At 39.9% G+C, this 20,451-nt stretch overlaps 3 protein-coding genes across 7 annotated transcripts; 1 reads left to right on the top strand and 2 right to left on the bottom strand.

The window, feature by feature from the left end:
* The first annotated feature begins 2,534 nt into the window (after positions 1-2,534).
* atxn7l3a (ataxin 7 like 3a) lies at positions 2,535-10,054 on the top strand. 4 transcript variants are annotated; one of them, XM_086289921.1, is made up of 14 exons: positions 2,538-2,781; positions 3,320-3,362; positions 3,459-3,565; positions 3,655-3,787; positions 3,877-4,048; positions 4,142-4,239; positions 4,331-4,353; positions 4,460-4,505; positions 4,695-4,732; positions 4,821-4,889; positions 4,996-5,039; positions 5,653-5,724; positions 6,810-6,940; positions 7,017-10,054. In XM_086289921.1, exons 3-14 carry the CDS (start codon positions 3,515-3,517, stop codon positions 7,220-7,222), a joined length of 1,083 nt encoding a protein of 360 aa, XP_086146047.1. In that variant the 5' UTR covers positions 2,538-2,781; positions 3,320-3,362; positions 3,459-3,514; the 3' UTR covers positions 7,223-10,054. The 4 variants fall into 4 exon arrangements, with proteins under 4 accessions (XP_086146049.1, XP_086146046.1, XP_086146047.1 ...); XM_086289922.1 differs by lacking the exon at positions 2,538-2,781 and adding an exon at positions 2,865-2,915; XM_086289920.1 differs by lacking the exon at positions 3,320-3,362 and having other exon boundaries at positions 2,536-2,781; positions 3,466-3,565.
* Positions 10,055-10,093: 39 nt separating this feature from the next.
* On the bottom strand, positions 10,094-14,498 carry tmub2 (transmembrane and ubiquitin-like domain containing 2). 2 transcript variants are annotated; one of them, XM_086289925.1, is made up of 3 exons: positions 14,375-14,498; positions 11,821-12,455; positions 10,094-11,378 (listed from the first exon to the last, which is right to left on the bottom strand). In XM_086289925.1, exons 2-3 carry the CDS (start codon positions 12,438-12,440, stop codon positions 10,985-10,987), a joined length of 1,014 nt encoding a protein of 337 aa, XP_086146051.1. In that variant the 5' UTR covers positions 12,441-12,455; positions 14,375-14,498; the 3' UTR covers positions 10,094-10,984. The 2 variants fall into 2 exon arrangements, with proteins under 2 accessions (XP_086146051.1, XP_086146052.1); XM_086289926.1 differs by lacking the exon at positions 14,375-14,498 and adding an exon at positions 13,981-14,356.
* A 113-nt stretch (positions 14,499-14,611) lies between these two features.
* asb16 (ankyrin repeat and SOCS box containing 16) lies at positions 14,612-20,408 on the bottom strand. Its single transcript, XM_086289919.1, has 7 exons — positions 19,723-20,408; positions 19,226-19,567; positions 18,878-19,145; positions 18,127-18,535; positions 17,932-18,015; positions 15,592-15,702; positions 14,612-15,504 (listed from the first exon to the last, which is right to left on the bottom strand). The coding sequence occupies exons 2-7, from the start codon at positions 19,560-19,562 to the stop codon at positions 15,319-15,321; spliced, it is 1,395 nt and encodes a 464-aa protein (XP_086146045.1). The 5' UTR covers positions 19,563-19,567; positions 19,723-20,408; the 3' UTR covers positions 14,612-15,318.
* Positions 20,409-20,451: the final 43 nt, after the last annotated feature.

Genomic DNA, 20,451 nt, shown 5'->3' with positions numbered 1-20,451 from the left:
AATAACTGGGGGAGGGAAAAGCAAAGCATTTCCTTTTTGAATGATGAAAGTTTGTAAAAGGGAATTAGGAAACTGAGTTGCCAGTGGACTTGAAAAAAAAAAAAAGCAACTGTAATTTTCTGTAAATACTGTTTTTGTATCGAGTGCTTATTGTTTTGTTAGTACTTTTATTTTGGCAAGCCCTCATCTGTGGTTTCAAAGGCCAGTGAGTCTTTCACTCACGGGGGAGAATTTTTGGTTAAATTCGCCTGTTTTAGTTGTTTCTTCTCTCCCTTATGTTGGTTTATAGAGATATCTAAAACAGCAAAGCTTTACAAGTTTGTACTGCTGACAAATTGACAGAATTTGATGTTTTATATAGCTGAGGGTGTTCTTATGTCCTTGTAGTTCAAGTATTTGGGCAAATAAATGACCTTTAACAGTTAAAAGTGTGGATTTATTTAATATGTTGACAGCACACAAATCACTACTTGGTTACAGTTTTAAGAATTGTTATATATGGTCCTGAATACATTTTAACCAAACAGGATCCAGGGCATGGATCACATGAAGCAAAAAATGCTGAAGAAAAGTTTTTGTTGCACTAAATTTTTTTACCTGTAGCAGTTTTGATTAGGAGGAATGGATACAGCATAGCGTCATGATATTTTGCATGCCAGTATATCAACATTCTGGAAACTGCAGACAAGAGGGCTTATCTCTCTTGCATGAAATCGACTCAACCGAAAAAACATCCAAGAGCGGACGCTTAGACTTGACAAAGCTACCTCCTACTTCAAGGAAAGCTAATGGCTCAGTCGCATAAGTAAAATAGGACATCTACAAGAAAAAAGTGTGGCTGCCTTTTGATTGTATTGAATTTTTTTCATATTCTGCAACTGATTGCAATTTGTTCAGATGTCAGAGTGTTGCACACTTACAAACATTGCACAGGTCATCTGACAGGTGGCAACATTTCTGCAAACAGTTACAATCTGACTTGTAAAAAGGTGAAAAATGGCAAAAATGGCAAAAATGGCAAAAAATATTGGATGTAGAGTGACGTATTGTGATAATTTCATATCATGGGGTGTCCAGTGATTCCCAAATGTAGTTCTGCTACACATGACTAAACTGAAGCAATACTCAAACCTTGATGTGATGTTGTAAAGCAGGATCCCCCACAAGGAACTCATGTCAGATGTTGCTCTGGTGGTGTATATCAAGTTCCACAAAATGGAAAAATGGCCTCTAGTGAATCCCTGACTTTAACCAAATCCAACACATAAAAGATAAACTGGAGGGCCAACTCTTCACCTAGCATAGCTGGGATGGAGAAAATCCAAAATCTTGTGGGTTTTAAAAGTAGCTGGAGCTAGAATCCAATAATCCTATGCTGGTGTAATGTTAAGGTGTCCACATACTTTCTGTCATTTAACAAAGTTAAAGTGATGACCTCATTCAGCCCGCCCAGGCTCTACAAACAGATTGTAGATAAAGAGCGAAAATCTAGCGTTCATTTATGGATGTCTGAGCTGAAAGAAACCTCGCTGTGAAAGCGGAAACACCCGAACTGTACCTTCAAAGTAAAAGTATAAACGCGCTCTTCAATACCTCACTAATCTCCCCACAGTTTTTTCTGTTTTGTTTTGTGTTTTTTGTATTTTTCTTTTATGCAGGGTGCCATATAACCAGAAGGTCACTAAGTTTCTTCTGTACTAAATTTTTAAACACAGTTTTAAACATAATTTTATGTAATTTATTAGGACCTTAGATTTTTTGTTTGTTTTCTTAGATCCGTTTAAGGCGTTTAAGTGTAGCTGGTCTAGGTGGCGCTAATTTTGTCTGCTGCTGGCCCAGGGGCCAGAATCGGCCCTACGAAAATTACAGTCTGGCCCACTGGACTGGAATATGTGATAGAGGGCATAAATTTCAGACTGTACATTGTATTTTCATAGCTTTTACCGTTTTCCCCACTTATAAAGCTGTCCCTTAAGACAAAATAATTAAATAATAGATGAACAATAAAGTTTTTCTTCACAATTTATTGTCAATTTCTAGTTCAAATTGGCTGTTCGTGCCCTGTGATGTTAAATGAGCTCGACAGCTCATAAAGTAAATATGAAAATTCTGGCAAGTAGCTAGCTGTTAAAGATATGTGGCTAAACAAAAATGCTAACAATTGTTTTTAAAATGTTGTTCTTCTTTCAGTTAGAAATTAAAAGATTAGATTTTTAAAAAATTAAGATACATTTCCTCATCTTGCTTGTTAATATAAAAATGCACATTAATATAGCAAATAGTGACAGAAAAATTAAATGAGTCATGATGTGTATTGGTATTTTTGAATTTAGCAACATTACTTTACATTACATTACCTTACATTACACTATTTTATATATTTTATAAGCATTTGAATGATTAAATTAGCTTAATCTCTATCCTTTTTAACGATTTCAACATGGACTGTATTCTTGATTTTTTTTTTTTTTTTTTTTTTGTTTTTGTCGAGTTCCAGCAACTCGCTTCATATTTGCAGGTTAAGCTTTTATTTTTATTGCTACAACCGGAAGTTAGCTGGTTTATATGCTTTGTCGGCCTCCTCGCTCGTACCGTCAGTTTTGCTAACCGACACCTGCGACAGCAAACACTTTTATCGAGCTTTTTGTTTTGCCCGTGTTATTAGAATGGCTGTAGCTGAAGACCGGGCCTCCTGCTAACGCGTTTTATTTGGATGGACTCGGTCATGTTGCCTCCTTCAGAGAAACTGCCCGGTTCAGGCTGAGTTTTCGGCATGACAGGGTAAGAGGAAACAGTTTGAAATTAAAACACACCTAACGTCGCTACACTGTTTCTTAGTATTTGAATGCCACAAAGGCCTTTCCTTCAGCTCATATTAGTAGAGCAGTGGGGCCAGCAGATATAAACCATGAAAGGTGATATTAGCCGGAGTTAATTTGCTAAGGAACTGTCACTACCTGCGTTTAGGTTCTACTAACGTTAGCTAGTCGTTCGTGAGGTAGTTTAAATGAATGTGTTTTTGTAAAATGTAGCTATTTTTGAGCTTTCGTGTTGGATACATAGGTATCTTGTTTATCTCAATCAAACACATGTAATGTTAAAGCTGGTTAGAGCACATAGTTAAAACCACATTTCTCTCTGTGTGTGTGATGTCCAGTAATGTGAAAATCAGGATGTTGCTGTAGCTGATATGTGCTGATATGTTCAGTTCAGGCTTGGGGTTACAGTGGTCAGATTGTACCGCTAATTATCATATGTTTACATGAAACTTCTGTGGTGATCTTGGACATGACCAGCGATTATTTCTTCTTTTCAACAGGATGAAGATAGACCTGGAACAAGTGCTAATACATATTTTTAAAGTATGTTATTTGCGACTGGTATCTTGAATATGTGTGCCTTACATCTGTTGCCTTTCAAGCATGCTGTGATTTCACTTCTATCCTATCTCTTTTAAGTCCTCAGATATCAATCTTATTACCTTGCTGTCAAGACTTCCAATAGAGATTTTCAAATGAAAATGGAGGATATGCCCCTCTCAGGCCCAGACAACACCAGGCTGGAGGTGAGGTATTACCTGTGCATACAGGTACCCATGCATTTACCTAACATTGGGTTTGTCTTTGGTGTTACACTATGTTTTTGTTGTTGTAGGCCCTGGCCCATGACATCTACTCTGAGCTGGTGGAAGATGCCTGTTTGGGCCTGTGTTTTGAGGTGCATCGAGCTGTTAAACAGGGCTATTTCTTCCTGGATGAAACGGACCAAGAGAGCATGAAGGAGTTTGGTTGGTGCCATTGGATCTGGTTTCTATTCTGTCTGTCTTCAATGTGTTTGCTTACTGTTTTTTTTTGTTTGTTTGTTTTTCCCCTCCAGAAATTGTGGATCAACCAGGAGTGGACATATTTGGGCAGGTGTACAATCAGTGGAAGAACAAAGAGTGTGAGTGTCCCAACTGTAAAAGATTAATAGCAGCTTCTCGCTTTGCTCCACATTTGGAGAAATGCCTTGGCATGGGACGCAACAGCAGCCGCATCGCCAACCGCAGGTCGGTCAGTGAAGGTCATAAAGCAGAAATTCCTGCAGTGATCCAAAGTTATACATGAAATTCTAATTTAATTATTTGATCTTCTTTTAACAGGCTAGCCAGCAGTAATAATATGAGCAAATCAGAGAGTGATCAGGAAGACAATGATGACCTTAATGATAATGACTGGTCGTATGGGGCTGAAAAAAAAAGTGAGCACTTGAGTGATTGCATTGTACTGAGAGATGAAAGAAATCTCCAGGTGGTTACTTAAAATAAACATTTTTTATTTCCTTTTTACAGCCAAGAAGAGAAAGTCAGATAAGGTATGTTTTTGTTTTGTTTGTTTTTTAAATTACACATTGTTAGTATAAATGAATTTTTCATGTGTATCATAACATTATTTTAATCTTAACATTTTTGTTTGTGCAGAGTCAAAATTCCCCAAGAAGATCCAAATCCCTGAAACATAAAAACGGTGAGTCTATCTGGGTTTTTTGTTGTTTTGTTTTTTCAAGTTCATAGCTCAAAGTTGTAGGAAACAATTCAAAGTGAAATGCAAATATTTTTCTTTTAGATGCAGATGGAATTTATAGTTCAATTTTGATTTGCTTTTAGTGGTCTCAATCTGTTACATGAACAGTGTGCTTGTGCATATGCATTCCAGGTGAGCTTGGAAGTGGCGTCGGTGCCGAATCTTACAAGGTGACAAATCCTCCTGTGATCAAATTGATTGCTAGGCTATAGAGTGTTGTAAATTCTATACTCATAAAGGTTTTGTTTTTAAATTCAGTACAACTATAATACTGGCATCAGTTATGAAACCTTGGGCCCCGATGAAGTCAGATCCCTTCTAACGACGGTGAGCAATTTTCATGAATCTGCCCAAGCATGTCATTTTTTTATTGTTCCAACTACTGATTTAATTATATAAGTGTGAATCATTAAAGTATTGTGTGTTTCTACAGCAATGTGGGGTGATATCTGAGCACACAAAGAAGATGTGTACCAGGTAATTACTGCCTAAGCCTCTGACACAAAGATTAACTTGTAATTAAACCTTTTCTGTTTTGAGAAAACAGCCAGCTGCTTTTGTGTAGCTCCCTGCAGCACAGTTTCTGGTAACATAACACCTGGATTCATGTTGGTTTAACCATCTAATTGAATCTAAATTCTGAGGTCAGCGTCCTCATAGCTTGAAATCTTAATTGCTTAGAACTGTTGTCTGAAACTGAAAGTCACAGCTGAAAATGAAATACATAAATATAAGGAAGTTGTTTTTTTTAAATTAAATAAGAAAATTGTGTATGATCAAACTAACTCAAGGGAACACAAGTGGCAACTCAAAATTGATCTCTTTTAGACCTGTTCTTTTTCTCCAAGGTGAAGAGCCAAATCTTTAAAGGTCTTAACAACAGACTTATAATAATGAGGAACCCATCAGTGACTAACCTCTAATAGTTTGTAACTCATAACTGCCCATTATCAGTTGGTCTCTGACTGTGTCCCATCAGTCCGCCCCACCTTCCCTGCTGGCTTGCAGGCAGGGAGATGTGTAAAACTATGTGGTGGGTATGGGCGGGCCATCAGTCAGGGATGTATAATGCCACCTTGTGTCCCACCAGGTCTCAGCGATGTCCCCAACACACGGACGAACAGAGGAGGGCCGTCAGGTTGTTCCTCCTGGGGCCGTCCGCGTGAGTGTACCCTGACCCGTTCCTCACCAAAACCACTAACTAGAGTGCACTTGACAAAAGTCATGTTTGAGTTGGTGTTGTTACCCTCATCGTGCAGGTGTTTGCTCAAACAGTTCACTGTTTGCTGATATGGTTGCCTTGGCTGGAGACAGTGACAGAGCGATGCTGCTGGTCGGTGTTGTGAATACTCTGGCAGAGGGACGCCTTTCTTGCCAGGAACGACTTTTATGCAAAAGCACTGTTGTAAATGACTTGTAAAGCCATTGTTAACAGAACTGAACGCTGCATGAGTTTTAAACACTGGGAAAGATCGATAGACTACCACAGGAAGTTTTTCCGGTCCTGTGAACCGGAACATGACACCAAAATCTGTGGTTGTAGCACCCTCACTTGTAACTATTTGTTATCATAAACACCACAGCCTATCGGCCTTACTAAAAATAATAATAAACCCACTCCATACATCTTAGTCTGAAGGTATGGTTTAACAGCTGAGATGAGTAGACTGCGCTTAAAGAGAAATATCATCTTAGTTCATGTATAAAATATTTCATCTACAAAGTGACAGAAATGGTGAAAATGGTTGAGTATAATTTTCCAGGCCTTGTCTTTATGCACACGGTTCAGAAAATGAAGCTATTTATCTTGTTATTGATAGAGGCAATAATAAGCAGTTTTTGATGTTATTGTTTTTGCTTGAAATTTGATTCTTTTGATTCTCGAGACATTTCCTTTTTTCCCCAAGAATTCACCTAAAATCAAAAACCCAGTGAGAGGAAGTCATGTATAAAAAAACCAGTGTGGGTCAGAAAGAAGGACATGTGTTAATAAGCACACAAAGATACATTTGTCCAACAACTATAAGCAAAATTTTGGGCAAATGTGCATTTGTGTTGTAGAGTTATTATTAAAAGTAATAGTGGTGTTGTTAGTTGTGGTGTTGTTATTGGTATCATAGAGATGGAAAAGAAACTTAAACTGAAAAGTGCAATTACATGACAGATATATAGACATTTTGTTTGTGTGTATATCTGTGTGTGGCTTTGTCTAAAACTGTGTTACTGTGTCTGTTTTTTATGTCACAGGCCAACGCTGCCTGATGCAGATGCTGTGGAGACTGACAGCTTTGACATTCCAGATGCACAACCCTTAATGAGCCGCCTGCAGTGGGAGGACTCGGATATTTCACCTACTGATTCTGCTTCATCTAAAGCCAGTAAGGAAGGGACACTCATTTAGTAATTATGACATGTAGGTTTTATCAGTAAAATACATTCCTGTTCTTGTTGCAGGCACCAACCATTCAGATTCTCGGAAGCCCAAGAAAAAGAAGAAGCCATCTCTTCCATTGAACAGTGGAGGAGGAGGAAGTGGGAGTGGAAGCCTGGCTGGAGGCGGCGGCAGCAGCTCTCAGAGTAATATCAGTATATCGACCAAAAAAAAGAGGCCCAAACTCTCAGCACCTCCTATTTCAAGTATCTATGATGATTTAGCATAAGCCAATTTGTCAGACCAGCCCTCGCCTCCTCTTATTAAGTCCCTTCTTTCACACCAAGCTTTAAAAGTCTGAGCTGAATGGGATGAAACTTGACTTAGAAGTTCCTTAGTAATCATTTGGCCTTGATAACTGAGGCATCTACATTTAAAGATTTGTCCTTCCTAAATTATGAACACAGAGTTTAAGAATTGCGGTCCGAGTCCAGTCAGAGTATCTGCAATAACGGATTGGCTCACTTCCAGTGTAAAACAGAATTTACTTCCGCTATACACGTAATTTACGACGTATATTTGTCTTCAGCTGATATCGAGGAGGACTTGATGCATTCGGTTGACGCTTTGTGTGGCTGTTTCAATGAGGAGCTTCCACACAACACTGCAGAAAACTTTGCAGCCAATTAAAGAAAATTGTAAAGTAGTGAAAGTAGATTATTTGAACCAAAACATAATTTTATGCAGATATAGAAATAAAGAACATGCTACCCATGTTGCATGTCATCCTCGCTCTTGCAGCCGATCCTTTGCAATAAAGGCAAAAAAAGCTTAGAAATAAATCTTTGGAAAAAAAAATGAACCACTTGTGTGTAAATGATATCTCCTGTGCTCTAAATTTTATTTTACGGAGGGCCTTGAAGTTACAAAAGACATCAATAATAAGACCACCTGGATTCATACAAAGCACTGCAATGTCCTGGAACTGAAAAAAAACTTTTCAGACCACAAGCTGGTAGTGAAAGTTGAGGTTTTTTTCTTCTTTAAGTTCTACTTAAATTGAAAGGCCTTAAATTCTAAAACCTTCAGATACTCTGTCATTGGTGAGCCTGTGACCGGCCCCTCTTCTTGGACTTTGCGTTCAGACTCGGTCGTAAGGACACGTTCAACACTTGACACACATATACTGGAGTACTCATCGGTGGCTTTTTAATTCTAGCATTGTATTGCACAGTCGTGCGTGTGTGTGTGTTTGTGTGTCTGTATGATGATTTGCATTTAGCGTGACTGTCAATTTTGTGTGCGTGCGTGCCTGTGGGTAAGTGTACGTGCGGTTGATGTGTGTGTAATCATTCTTTTCACAAAACTATGCATCCTAGAATGTGACTCTTGTGAAAGTATGTGTGTCATTTGGAATATTTAACTCGTTTACATTAACGGTATATTTAAGTTTGTATTTGTCACTGCCTTTGTGGTGATGTGCATATTACTTGTGTGTAAATGCAGAATTTTGATATTTGATGAGCCAGTAGGCTTTTGGGGCACATGTACAGTACATGTATGTTTGACATAAATCATGAATTCAACGTTTATTTGTTTCCTTCTTAGAAAGCCTTGTCCTGTGTGCTTTCACTCACTTTGCTTGTAGATTACATTGTAAAAGTAGATCAGCCCAGCAGTTCAGCTTGTTGTTAATGACCATGAGCGATAAGGTTGCATTTTGTAAGCTTGTAACCAACAGTGTCTGATGTAAATTATGAGGTTTATTACATATTGTAGATGCCAAAGTCCTGTACTTTTCAGGTCTTGGAGAAGAATTAGTTTTTCTTCTAAATTGGAAATTGCTCACCCAAAGACTTTATGCAGTTTTTATAGTGGAATCTGAAGTGCAAATCCAGGATGCTTTATTTTAATCAGGATTTCATAAAGAGGGAAGGTAAAGTTGACCTATTCTGTTTATTCTTATTTTATTTCATGTATATTGAATGTTCATATTAAACATGGGGAAAGTTGCCAATGTGCCAGGCATAAGCACCTGCGATTCATCAAGAGGGGATATCCTTAGTAAGGTCATCTCAAGCACACAGCTGTCCCACCCACCTATAGTTAGAACCTTCTGTTTGCAGGAGGCAACCAACCAGAAATCAAAGGAGCTAAATATACTTATTTCAGATGGATGAAATGTGGGGCTTTAACTGTCAACTGTTAATCATACGAAGAATAAGAATGTGGAGTTTGAAATGAGGCCAACCTATTGATTTACTTAATAGTTTAAGTAACCCCTGTTTTAAACCAGTCATTTTAATTTATCTTTCATTATTTGCACTTTTTTGTTGCATTTTCATATATACCTTTCATGAGGTTGGACATTTTTGTGACTTTCTGTCTCACTAAAAGGCCTTCGGAGAGAGAATTTTGGCACTTTTGTCCAAACTCATTTGTTATATTTTTTAACATCAGCGTAATTGGCAGTTTTGAAGATACAATCATGTCTCTTTGTGAAGGCATTCTAGATGCTTTTGGACCAGCTATTTCCAAGAAATAGAACAGAAAGCGATCTCGACATCTGCAACCGCAGAGGTGCTGCATGTACCAGACTGTTTGGTGGATTAACGGATGCTGATTAAGGGTTCACATTCACCAGGTTCTCTATTTTTAAGCATTTGTTCAAGTTTTGAGGGTCATGTAATACAATCCTTAAAGTCAAGTGCTTTCAATTTTCTCTCACAATCGTGACAATCTGCCAAAGCCCGATTTTGTCCCTATATTTCTGACTGTGCCCGGTTGAATCTGTCCAGTAAAATCTTGCTATGTGCACTAATGTTAAATGAACTGTTTTAGATAATTTGGTAACTATGATCCAATGGTCATGGCACTGTTTGTGAATAAGGGTAACTGCTTGTGGTTTATTTGTGGCTCTTTGTGTATTTCTGTGCTGTAGAAGTGCAATGACAAAAGAAAGCAATGTTGTGACTTTCCTTTTTTTTCCATGCACAAGCACAAATAAGTGCATGTGTGCACAACTTGTATCTGAACACAATGTGATACATAAATTATTTTTCTTTTTTTTCCACTGCCATGCATACTGATGTTTGTATATAAATAAACACCAATACCATGAGACTGACTTCTTTAAACCACAAAGAGCTAGTAGGAGGGGTTTGTTTTGAAATGCTTTAATAAGAGATGCAACTGAAACCAGAGCAGTCTGACAGCAAGTGCCAGATGCACATTGATTCATTGTATAATTTTATTTACACAAAATACACAATATATTTACAGTATCTTTTCATAATGTTTAAATTAAACTACTCTTACGTAGCATAAAAGAAACAGTCTTGCACTGAGGCAGTTGTACAATTTATATTTGCATACAGAGAGCTCGAGTCATTCAAATAATACAATGATGGCAAAGACTCAAACTGGCACACGCAGCACAACAGTGAGTGGTTCCAAATGATTTTAAGCCATTTTTTGGTTGGTTTTCTTAAAAGGTACAGTATGTAAAATCTTACCACTAGATGTCAACTGAATTCTATTTTGCTACCCCTCCCAATTCAAGTGCATAATGCTAATTAAGGTGGCTGCCGTTCACCTGTAGTAAGTGTAGACTGTATTTACTGTACATTTAAAACACAAAGTCATCTCAAAGAATAGCGCACAGGAAAGCATAATGAGTATTTTACAGCAATAAAGAGCCATGAGATGAAGCCAGTATTACAACATGGTCTGAACCACTACATCTTTGAATAGGAACTAAATTAGGTTTTAGTTAAAGCAAATGCTCACTCACTGCTGTTTTTTTGTCTTGTTTTTTTTAAACTGCACTTACACTCCTCAGTCACTCATGTTTTTATCTTTGTACATGCACAAACAGGCTCACTTAACCACCCACACGCTCGCACAAATGCACGCTCTCAAACCAGCTGCAGTATCTGCACCGAGGCCCTTTATGGTCAGTACATCTCTCCAGACACTCACCCACTGCTGTAGTTATTTTTATTTCACCTCACAACATTCAACTATAAGTGTGTGCCCTTTCTTTGCCTTTTCAGCGGCTGTGCATCCCAAATATCAAAAAGCTAAAGAACACAGTGACTCCCACAAGGGAGATGGTCGCAGGGGCGGTGAAGAACTGCCTGTAGTTGAGGCGGAAATACCACACGACAGCAAGAATCACCACAAAGACAGGCACCACCAGGCTGCCGGTGCTTATGGCTACACCTGCCGCCCTGAATCCACTGGAGACTCCGGACCCGGCTCCTGCTCCTGTTCCGGACTGAGCCCCCTCCTCTGGACTGGAATCATGCAGGGTCTGAGAGATGTGGCAGTGGATCACGCTGTTGTCTGTGATGTTTAGGGATAACAGAGTCCTCTTGGGATCCTGCAGCAGCTGGCCTTGGAAGATTAATTTAATTTGATGCTCCCGCCCTGAGAAACATTTGCTGGAAAAGAAGGGAGATGAGAAATTAAAGCAGTTATAAGGCGCTTTCTTTCCAAGAGTTAGACAAGAAGATCAATACCACTCCTGTACAATCAATCCAAGGTTTCAGACATAAGCCAATTAACTTACTTAGCAGAAAGACAATAAAAGAAACTTTTGGCTCTGTCTAAAGGTAATAAAATATGCCTTAAATGAACATTTATAAGCTGACTGAGTAATATGTGGCATCTTGTTTAAGCTTTGCAAAAAACAAAAAACATGAAAAGCAACAGTAAGGTAAAGCCTTCCAGTGTAAGCCAGCAAACTAAGTATAAGCTCTTGATAAATTAACATTGCAAGGTGGCACAATCTTTATGCTAAGCTAACTGCCTAATGGGTGTATCATCTGTGAATTATTCTGATATTCTTGAAGTTTGGTGGATTTTCACAGTTATTTTACCAACCTTTTTAGTATCCCAACTGTATCTTGTGGCTCTACAACAGCCACCTCCTCTGTGTCATTCAAAAACTTCAGACGGACAGAGATGGAAGTGGTACTACTGGTGATGGTAGGAGAAGAGGTGGTGCTGGTCAAAATTGGAATAGGCTTTGTAGCCTTTTTCACTTCCTCCTCCAACTCCTCCTCCTCATCCTCCTCATCAGCCTCATCATCCTCTCCATCAGAAGTGACAAGCAGTCTTCCAGCCTGTGGTTGTTTGCTCTGTATGTCCAGCAACAAATCTGTCCAAACCCCCTCGGCTCCCTCTACAGTCCCCTCACCCTCTCCTCTGTCAGCTGCCGGCTCTCCTTCGTCCGGCTTGTTCTCCTGAGAAGGTGGAGGCGTCTGCTGCTCAGGGGTGTCGGCACTAGCTGACCCTCCACCGTAGTTGTCATGGCCTCCCAGTCCAATCAGAGAGGCATGAGCACCCACAGTGAGGATCGTGCCCAATATGTGGTCTCCCCGATCAGCCACATGGGTTGAGAGCCAAGCCAAGATGAGAGCCAAGAACAGAAGCAATACACCACCTGCTGCTGTCACCTCATCCTCCATCCCATCCAACATGGTCAGTGCACACACTGCCATCTCTGTCCTCTAATCCTGAAGAAAACACAGGTTTAAGACATTTCGTAGCATACAATTTCAAATGTGGCTCCAAGTGCTGTAGAGCCTGCTCAACAGTTTGCCTCATACTGCATGTGATAGTATGATCTAAACAAACTGATCTAAACTTTCTAAGATAACCTTGTCGATGTACACAGAACTTCCTACATGAAAACATGGTTTTTCTCCTGCAAATATGTGATTTGTTGTTATCCCCAGACAAGTTTACTTTTTTTCCCCCTCAAATAAAAATCATCATAATAACAAAACTACTTTTTTAAACCACTGTTAATCAGGGTTCTATATACTCAAGCATAAAATAGGGGATCTCAAAGATCCATTTTGAGTTAGGAATAAGTTTGGGAATTTTCCTGTTATTTCTGGTCATTGACAATTTCTATTATAATCTGGTGTTTATTCTTTGAAGGAAAACCAAAATTAGCACAGCAAAGACACTGAATGAGGTGGCAGGCATGACATTATCCAAAGGAAGCCAGCTGTAATACTGTTGCGTTTGTTTTTTTTCCCCTTGCACAAACCTTTTGGCACTCTACAGAAAGGTTTTAGCCTAAGCCAAAAACAATGTGCGCATTGTAAAGTTTTTTTTCCCTTTTTTTTTTGCCAATTTTTCTTCTATTTATGAACTGATAAATAACAAAGCAAGAGGGGGGTTATTATATAATGTATCAGAGACTCATTATCCTTACTTAATGGAAACTTAGACTATAGTCACACATCCATAGTTGAAGCCATGAAATACTCTAGCATATTAATTTGTTTTTTTATTCGTTTTTGGGTTTTTTTTGTTGAAACAAGCAAGAAGGCTCCTCTACATCTATTCAGTTACAGCTAAACAACGTCAATTGCACTCTGAGATCTCTACAGGTCTTACAGTACACTGAACAAGACAGCCATATGGTAGCACTGGGTTTACTTAACGGTGACAAACTAGCAATTTCTCACTCCAGGTTTACTGCATCAAACAATTAATTTATTGCTGACATATCTATGAAACACTAGAAAAGCAGATAAACAAGGGAACTGGGCAAAGGAGAGGTTTGGGTTATTCAACTGTCAAAATATTTACTGATCAATTTTCTAATTTCAGCCCATTTGAAAACATATGAAAACGACATGACACAGGATTTGATTCACATGTTCCACCCATAGGCTGTATGATGACGGGGGAAAACATAAGTGTAATATCTTTTTTCCTCCTTCTTGAAGTGTAAGTTTACTTCTTTGTGTAGGACACTCATTCATGCTTACAACCCGTTTTTCTGTGCATTTACTCTTCTATTCTTGTAGACACAAACTCTAGTGAAAGCACTTCAAAGCTCAGTAGCTGCATGCAGTTGCATATTTACATTTGTACTTTTTAATTTTTTTTTAAGAAGAATTGTAGTGGGGGGGGGGGGGGGGGGGGGAGATAAACCTTTCAAGGTGTATTTACAAATTCAGAAATCAAGGCCTGGTTTCATCGGCGTCAGAATTACTTTACAGAAATACACGTAGCATTTACCAAGGTTGGTCAACAGCTGTTTCGTGTAGCAGGGAAGTCTCAGCCAGCCATCCGGCTAATTCAGGGCCGTGTCATTATTGTTTTCCCCTCTTTTTCTTCCTGTCATGATTTTTCCACACGATGTACAGCCTTAACCTAGACGCTAGCCACAACGAAAGCTATTCTGCTGCACTTACAACACTGTAGTTTACGCTGCTGTCTACGACCCAACTTAGCTTCCCACCTAGCTTAAGTAGCTAACTGGAAAAAAAAACACGACCTTCCGTTGTTTACGGCTCTCATAGTTCGATTTATTTTGTCGCATAATAGTTGTCCGACAGAGCAACTGCTTCGGCCAGACATATAAAAGTCTTTATCGTATGTACCGATATGCATAAACATCAAATGATCTCACCTGCCAGCTGTAAAATCAGCGCATGGTTGAAGGCGAGGCTTAATGCTAGCTAGCAGCTGCTGCTGCTTAAAAACCACATAATAAACATAGCGGCGGCGTGACGTCATCACGGGCCAGCGGGGTGGGCGCGTGTTTTGGAAACTGTTTGCGCGCCCATTGCTCCACTTCTATGATACAACGTAAATAAATACATAACTGTAGTTTTTTTGAAAACAGTTTTATTGTTACATCGTTGTTAGTTGTTTATTTGAAAATATTTAAATATTTTATTAATTTATATATAACAGCACCTAAGAAAAAAAACTAATCCTATGATTTGTATGGCCCAAAGTTGTTCGTAGGTTCAGTATTCACAAAGGATTCAAAACGAAATCAATTAATTAAATGAAAAAATATGTGAACTCTGTGTTAGCCCTGTAATAGCCTGGCGACTGGTGCGTCCAGTGTGTACCCAGTCTCTGCCCCATGAGAGCTGAGAGAGGCGACAACGAGCATTTCAAACTTCCTCTGACATTAACATCAGGAGAAAAACTGCACCAGGAGCTTCTTTTCATTGACTTCTCTGTCTGCAGCTCCTTCTTCATTACTTCCATGAACATTTCGTATACACATATAGCACCAACTAATCCAAATCAACAGTAAATAGCCCGAAACTTCTTAGAACTTCATCTGAACGTTTTCTTGGTTATTCTCTTCCCCATGAACAAATAAAACCATTAAATGTGTCTGAATTTCACAAACAACAATTGTTAGTTTAAAATAGTATCACAAACATGTCATTTAAATCTAATTTACATACATTTGTGTTCTTCAGTGCAACTATTTTTGTAAGGTCAAGTAACACGCTCATTTCTATCATATGTATCTCAGGGTCACCACCTGAAAACCCCTGAAATCTAAAATAATATAAGTTTCCAATGAGGCAAGATACACAATATGTACAGTCAGAAGAGCGTGCCATCATTACAGAGCAACAAATAATCCCTTACACAGCTGGGAATGTCCAGTTTGCTGACAACTGAGTGACACTGGGCTCCTAAATGCTGACGTAAAGCACACCGACAGAGATGCTGCAGAGAGCGAGGCTGAGCACTTCGCTGACGCACCAACTGGAAGAAAGACCGATGCTCCTGAGGCAGGGAGGTAGAAACAGAAACACTACAGTGCTGAAGGTAAACAAGCAGAGGAGAGTAGATTTAACACTGCGGAGAGCTCACCTCATATATCTCAGCAGACACAGCATCCATCCATTCACAGGGCGGGAGGTGGGGGTACGAGTTCAGCAGCACCTCGACAGTGGCCAGGGAGAGCACACACTGCTTCAGCATCTGCAAATAAAACACTGCTTGTAAAATTTGACAGTAACTAATTAATCATTCAATAGCTTATTACATTTAAGTGATGTTATTTTGGTAATAAAACATGTTACTTTATGAATTTTATGTCATATGGTACCAATAACTATTACATGCTGATGACACTGGTGTCACAGTCCATGTTTTTTGCTGTGTATTTGTTAAGTTTTTGTTTCCTGTTTTGATTTAAATGACGTTTTTCTCATTCTGCACATTTTTCCAGAGTCTCCTGTGTTTCTTTGACTTCCTCTGTTTTGTCTGTGCTTTAGTTTCCTTGTCTTCCTAATCTGTTCCAGCCCTGGGCCATGCCCGGCCTCGCATCCTATGACAGCTGAGAGACGCTCTATTAAAGATTCACCTCTTCTCTATTTCACCTGCTTCTGCTGAGCACATTTAGGTCCCATCTACAACTGACACATAAGGGCCCCACCCACTTTATTAGGTACACTTTGCTTCTCATGTGTTGAACTCCGTTTTGCCTTCAGAAGTGCCTTAATTCTTCATCTCACAGATTCAACAAAGCACTGAATACATTCAGTGGAGAATTTGGTCCATGTAGAAATGATGACACGATGCAGTTGCTGCAGATATGTCACCTTCACATCCACCACGTCCCAGAAGTTCTCTATTGGATTGAGATCTGGTGACTTTAAAGGCCATTTGAGTACAGTAACATCACTGTCACGTTTAAGGAGTTGATGAGTGGCAACCGGCGTGGTTTCTGCTGCTGGAGCCCATGGGTGTCCAACTCCAGGCCTCAAGGGCCAGTCTCCTGCAGGTTTTAGATGTGTCCTTGATCCAACACAGCTGATTTAAATGGCTAAATTGCCTCCTCAACATGTCTTGAAGTTGTCCAGAGGGCTGGTAATGAACTAATCATTTGATTCAGGTGTGTTGACTTAGGGTAATATTTAAAACCAGGACCTTGAGCCTGGAGCTGGACACCCCTACTCGAGCCCATCTGCTTCATGGTTTGATCTGTTATGCATTTACAGATACTCGTCTGCACACCTTGGTTGTAACAGGTGGTTATTTGAGTTTCTCGATTACCTGGTTTCCATCAGCTCTTCTGAGCTATGACATAAATGAGATATTTTCTCCCACAAAACTGATGCTCACTGGATATTTTCTCTTTTTCAGATCATTTTCTGTAAACACTAGAAATGGTTGTGTGAGATGAACGGTTTGGAAGCATCAGACCACACTGGCACCAACAATCACGCCACCTTCAAAGTAATTTAAATCACCTTTCTTCCCCATTCTGTTTGAACTCTAGCATTTTTACCATGTCTTCATGCGTAAATGCACTAAGTTGCTGATGATTAGACATTTGCATTCTTAAACAGGTATACCTAATAAAGTGGCAGGTGTATTTATATAATTGTTCACACTATATCAAATATTTGATCTTGTGAAGGTTTCATCACTAATCACTGAGTCTATTCTCAGCTCAGGCATGTCAAACATAATGAAAGTCAGAGATGTGCATAACTTTCTTTAGCAGCAATAGAGAGCCTGGTTTCACTCCTGACTTCTCATATTTGAACATAAACCATGATCTTTCCCTAAATGAAAGAGGTAGTAAAAACGAAACTAAAGAAAGGCCGAAACAGGAAGCAAACTGCAGACTACAGCGTCTCAGCCGTCTTCTTTCAGCCAGCACACTAGCTTACTTATATGCTGTTTAAAACAAGTATTATAAACCCAACTTGCAGCTTTATAAAAGTCAGGATTTCTTGAAATGGAGAGAAAGACTTAATTTGAATAAAAAGGACATATTGACATTATTCCTTTTTTCCATGTTCACTTTTTGCTTTTTACGTTCTCACTAACTTTGTTGGTTTTGTCTAATTTTAAAGTGTTTACATTTTTTTATTTACATATTTTGTTGCAGATTTACAAAAATGTAGATAGACACCCCCCCATCTAATATTTCATAATGTTTTTTTCTTGTTTGTTTCTACTCTTCAGACTTTGACATGTATTAATATTTCATTTAAAGATTGTTTTGTTTTTTACAATCCCTGATGTAGTATTTATCTAAGCCTTACGTATTTTGAAATTGTTGCCTCATGAAGTTTCATCACCACACTGACAGCACTGGCATGGAGTCAGTGTTGTCAGTGTGCGCGCATTAGATAACACTACAATTTACATGCAGCAGTTCTCACATTCCCTCACAGCGTGGCTGTTTGATCAAACCTTTGGTGAAACAGGCTTAGCTCCGTGGTTCAGAAGTGATCGTGCAATTGCTTCAGGTTGCTGGTCCGGGAAATCTTCTACCACCTTAAAAACCAAACAGAAAAGTTTTTATCCGAATGCTCAAACTTAAAAATGTGTTTCTGTGTTTGCAATGCTAAATAGTACTTTGTTGCTCTTATACATAGCATCTGCTACCTGCAGCAAACAGTCCATGGCTGTGTATCCTGCACAGTTGGTGACATCAGCCTTGGCCCCATGCTGCAGGAGGAGGTCTACAATCCTGGGGCAGCAGTTTGCACAGGCGTTGTGCAGTGGAGTGTGCTGCTTCCTGCCTGCAGTTCGAGCATCGGCTCCTGCGTCCAGAAGCTTCTGAACCACACGAAGATAGCGTCCGGCCTCAGATGGTCTCTCGGCTCCGGAGCATGCAGCGTTCAGAGGGGTCTCGCCCTCTCGATTTGTGGCTAACACATCAGCTCCGTGGCTAAGAAAGAGCTGGACGTGCTCTTCGAGGCCTCGCCGAGCAGCCACATGCAGAGGTGTGAGTCTCGACTCCCTGGTCCTCACATTGACCTCTGCACCTCCTTCTAAAAGCAGCTCAGCGCAGCTTTAAAGAATAGTACATTTACTGGTCACGACATGCACAATATCTACATTCAGTCCATAAGAAATCCATCTCCCTCAGATATTTTTCATAATATCTCAGAAATGTTTTTTTTCCTGGCTCACTAGATTTGTATTATTACATTACATTCTATTAAACTACGTTGGTTTTTTTGTTGTTGTTTTTTTACCGCAGTTGAGAAAATAGCCTTTAAAGGACATTTTTCATATAAGACAAGATTAATATAAAGCTTTGCTTCAGCTACTCCTTGGCAACAATACCCTCTGCTGAATATTTCTGCTTAAGCACAATAAGAATAAAGTCGTCAGCTTTTTTAGCACTTACTGGAATGACTGGGCAGAGGTACAGAGGTGAAGAGGGGCACTGCCATCTGCAGCCAACAGATCAGGCTCTGCTCCATGAGAGAGCAGCAGCTGGACACAAATAGAATGGCCACCTATGCAGGCATCGTGGAGGGCTGTGTTGCCTCCAGGGTCAGCGTTCACCTCCGCCTCACGAAACAGCAGCTCCTCCACACATGCTGTGTGTCCTCTGCTGGCAGCCAGACGTAAGGCTGAGGTCTGTTTCACCGTGGAGCTCATGGTCCACATGCCTGGCGGAAGAAGGAAAAGGGAGTTCATTCAATTAAAGCGTTTATAGAAGATTAAAAGATAGAGATCTGTAAAGTCATACCCATCTCTGGAGCCCACACCATCTCCTCATGCACCGTCTCCATCAAGGCATTGACCATAGCAGGGTCCTTCAGCACTGCATACACTCCTTTCATGTCCCCGCACATGAAGGTGTTGTGGACGGCAGTGTCTCTGCACTTCACCTGGGGCGGAGGGGCCCTGACTTCCTGGAGCCGCTGCTGACGGGGAGGAGGCCTTGGGGCCCGAGGCAAAGGCGCTCTAGTCATGGCTCTCCTGTGAGCCAGTGCCCGCCGTGCATCCTCCCATTCCTGAAACGCCTGCTCCAGTCTCAGAGAGCGCAGTGAAGTAGAGGTAAATGGGAATGTGTCCTTTGACATGGGGCCTTAAAGTCAAAACACAGGTTTAAAAGTACTGATTTCATGCCATTTTCCAGTTTTATCACAGCAGAACATTAACACATTCACCCCGCTAAAGCCAGCCTCTGAAGCACTGGTAAGTACTGTTTACTGAAAATAGCAACATGCAGCGTTTACTCACCCTTTAATGGAACAGCTGTGAGTGACAGGAGTCCAAGCAGAGGTCAACTAAATACTTTCACAGCTAGAATCAGGTTCATTTCCCTTTGAAATTAAACTATTATGAAGCGATTTCCAAATTAAATGCCCTTCCGTGGTGGCTACAGTCACAAGATTGTTGCACAAGTTCAGCACTGAATATTAATAGATCAGAACGTAAGCTGATACTAAGTGTTTCCACAGCGACCACTAGATGACAGTATCGACCCAGCATTTAGCTCTATTGCGGTCATGAACGCCAAAGAGCATAGAAGTATCAAGATAATCTATAGAAATAAACGAGGAAGGCCACGTGATCACAACTTTAAAAAGTGAGTAAATTCATAGCGTCCCGAAATTCACGTAAGGGAAAGGTGGTAAGAAGAAAAGCCAATTTGGAGTTTATTACGAATAAACTTGATAGCTTTCACAACTACGACAGCTGTCTACCTGAACATCTACTGCTCACGAGTAAAAAAAAAAAGAAAATGTTTTGCTCTCTCAGAGATGATACTAGCTCGTCTGGGAGACATTACAAAATTGCTAAAGAATTTTGTCTTTTAAGAAAAAAGAGTATTTGCGTGAATCGGTTATTTTTATTAGTAAGATAGGTTTGTTATTAACCACGCCGTAGCGTCGCTAAACTTGGAACAAAAACGGAGCTACATCCAATGGGAATGGGGATTGAATCATCTCGCTTCACTTCAACCTC

This window comes from Aulonocara sp. 'chitande type north' Nkhata Bay, linkage group LG4 (genome assembly GCF_057382095.1).
Source record: "Aulonocara sp. 'chitande type north' Nkhata Bay isolate Kocher_YH1m ecotype deep benthic linkage group LG4, A_spYH_male_GT1.1, whole genome shotgun sequence".
Classification (NCBI taxonomy): Eukaryota; Metazoa; Chordata; class Actinopteri; order Cichliformes; family Cichlidae; genus Aulonocara; species Aulonocara sp. 'chitande type north' Nkhata Bay.
The sequence above is the reverse complement of the archived record's forward strand: the minus strand, read 5'-3'. Positions and strand labels throughout refer to the sequence as shown.

What these genes read in the sequence shown, in the direction of transcription:
- atxn7l3a (XM_086289920.1), top strand. An exon ending in AGAGAGCATGAAGGAGTTTG is followed by an intron (nt 3,788 to 3,876) that starts GTTGGTGCCATT and finishes TTTCCCCTCCAG; the next exon opens with AAATTGTGGATCAACCAGGA. An exon ending in ACAAAGAAGATGTGTACCAG is followed by an intron (nt 5,040 to 5,652) that starts GTAATTACTGCC and finishes GTGTCCCACCAG; the next exon opens with GTCTCAGCGATGTCCCCAAC.
- tmub2 (XM_086289925.1), bottom strand. Translation starts at nt 12,440, where the DNA reads ATGGCAGTGTGTGCACTGACCATGTTGGATGGGATGGAGGATGAGGTG. An exon ending in ACAGTTGGGATACTAAAAAG is followed by an intron (nt 11,379 to 11,820) that starts GTTGGTAAAATA and finishes CTTCTTTTCCAG; the next exon opens with CAAATGTTTCTCAGGGCGGG.
- asb16 (XM_086289919.1), bottom strand. Translation starts at nt 19,562, where the DNA reads ATGTCAAAGGACACATTCCCATTTACCTCTACTTCACTGCGCTCTCTG. An exon ending in CCATGGACTGTTTGCTGCAG is followed by an intron (nt 18,016 to 18,126) that starts GTAGCAGATGCT and finishes TTGGTTTTTAAG; the next exon opens with GTGGTAGAAGATTTCCCGGA. An exon ending in CTAAGCCTGTTTCACCAAAG is followed by an intron (nt 15,703 to 17,931) that starts GTTTGATCAAAC and finishes TTTTATTTGCAG; the next exon opens with ATGCTGAAGCAGTGTGTGCT.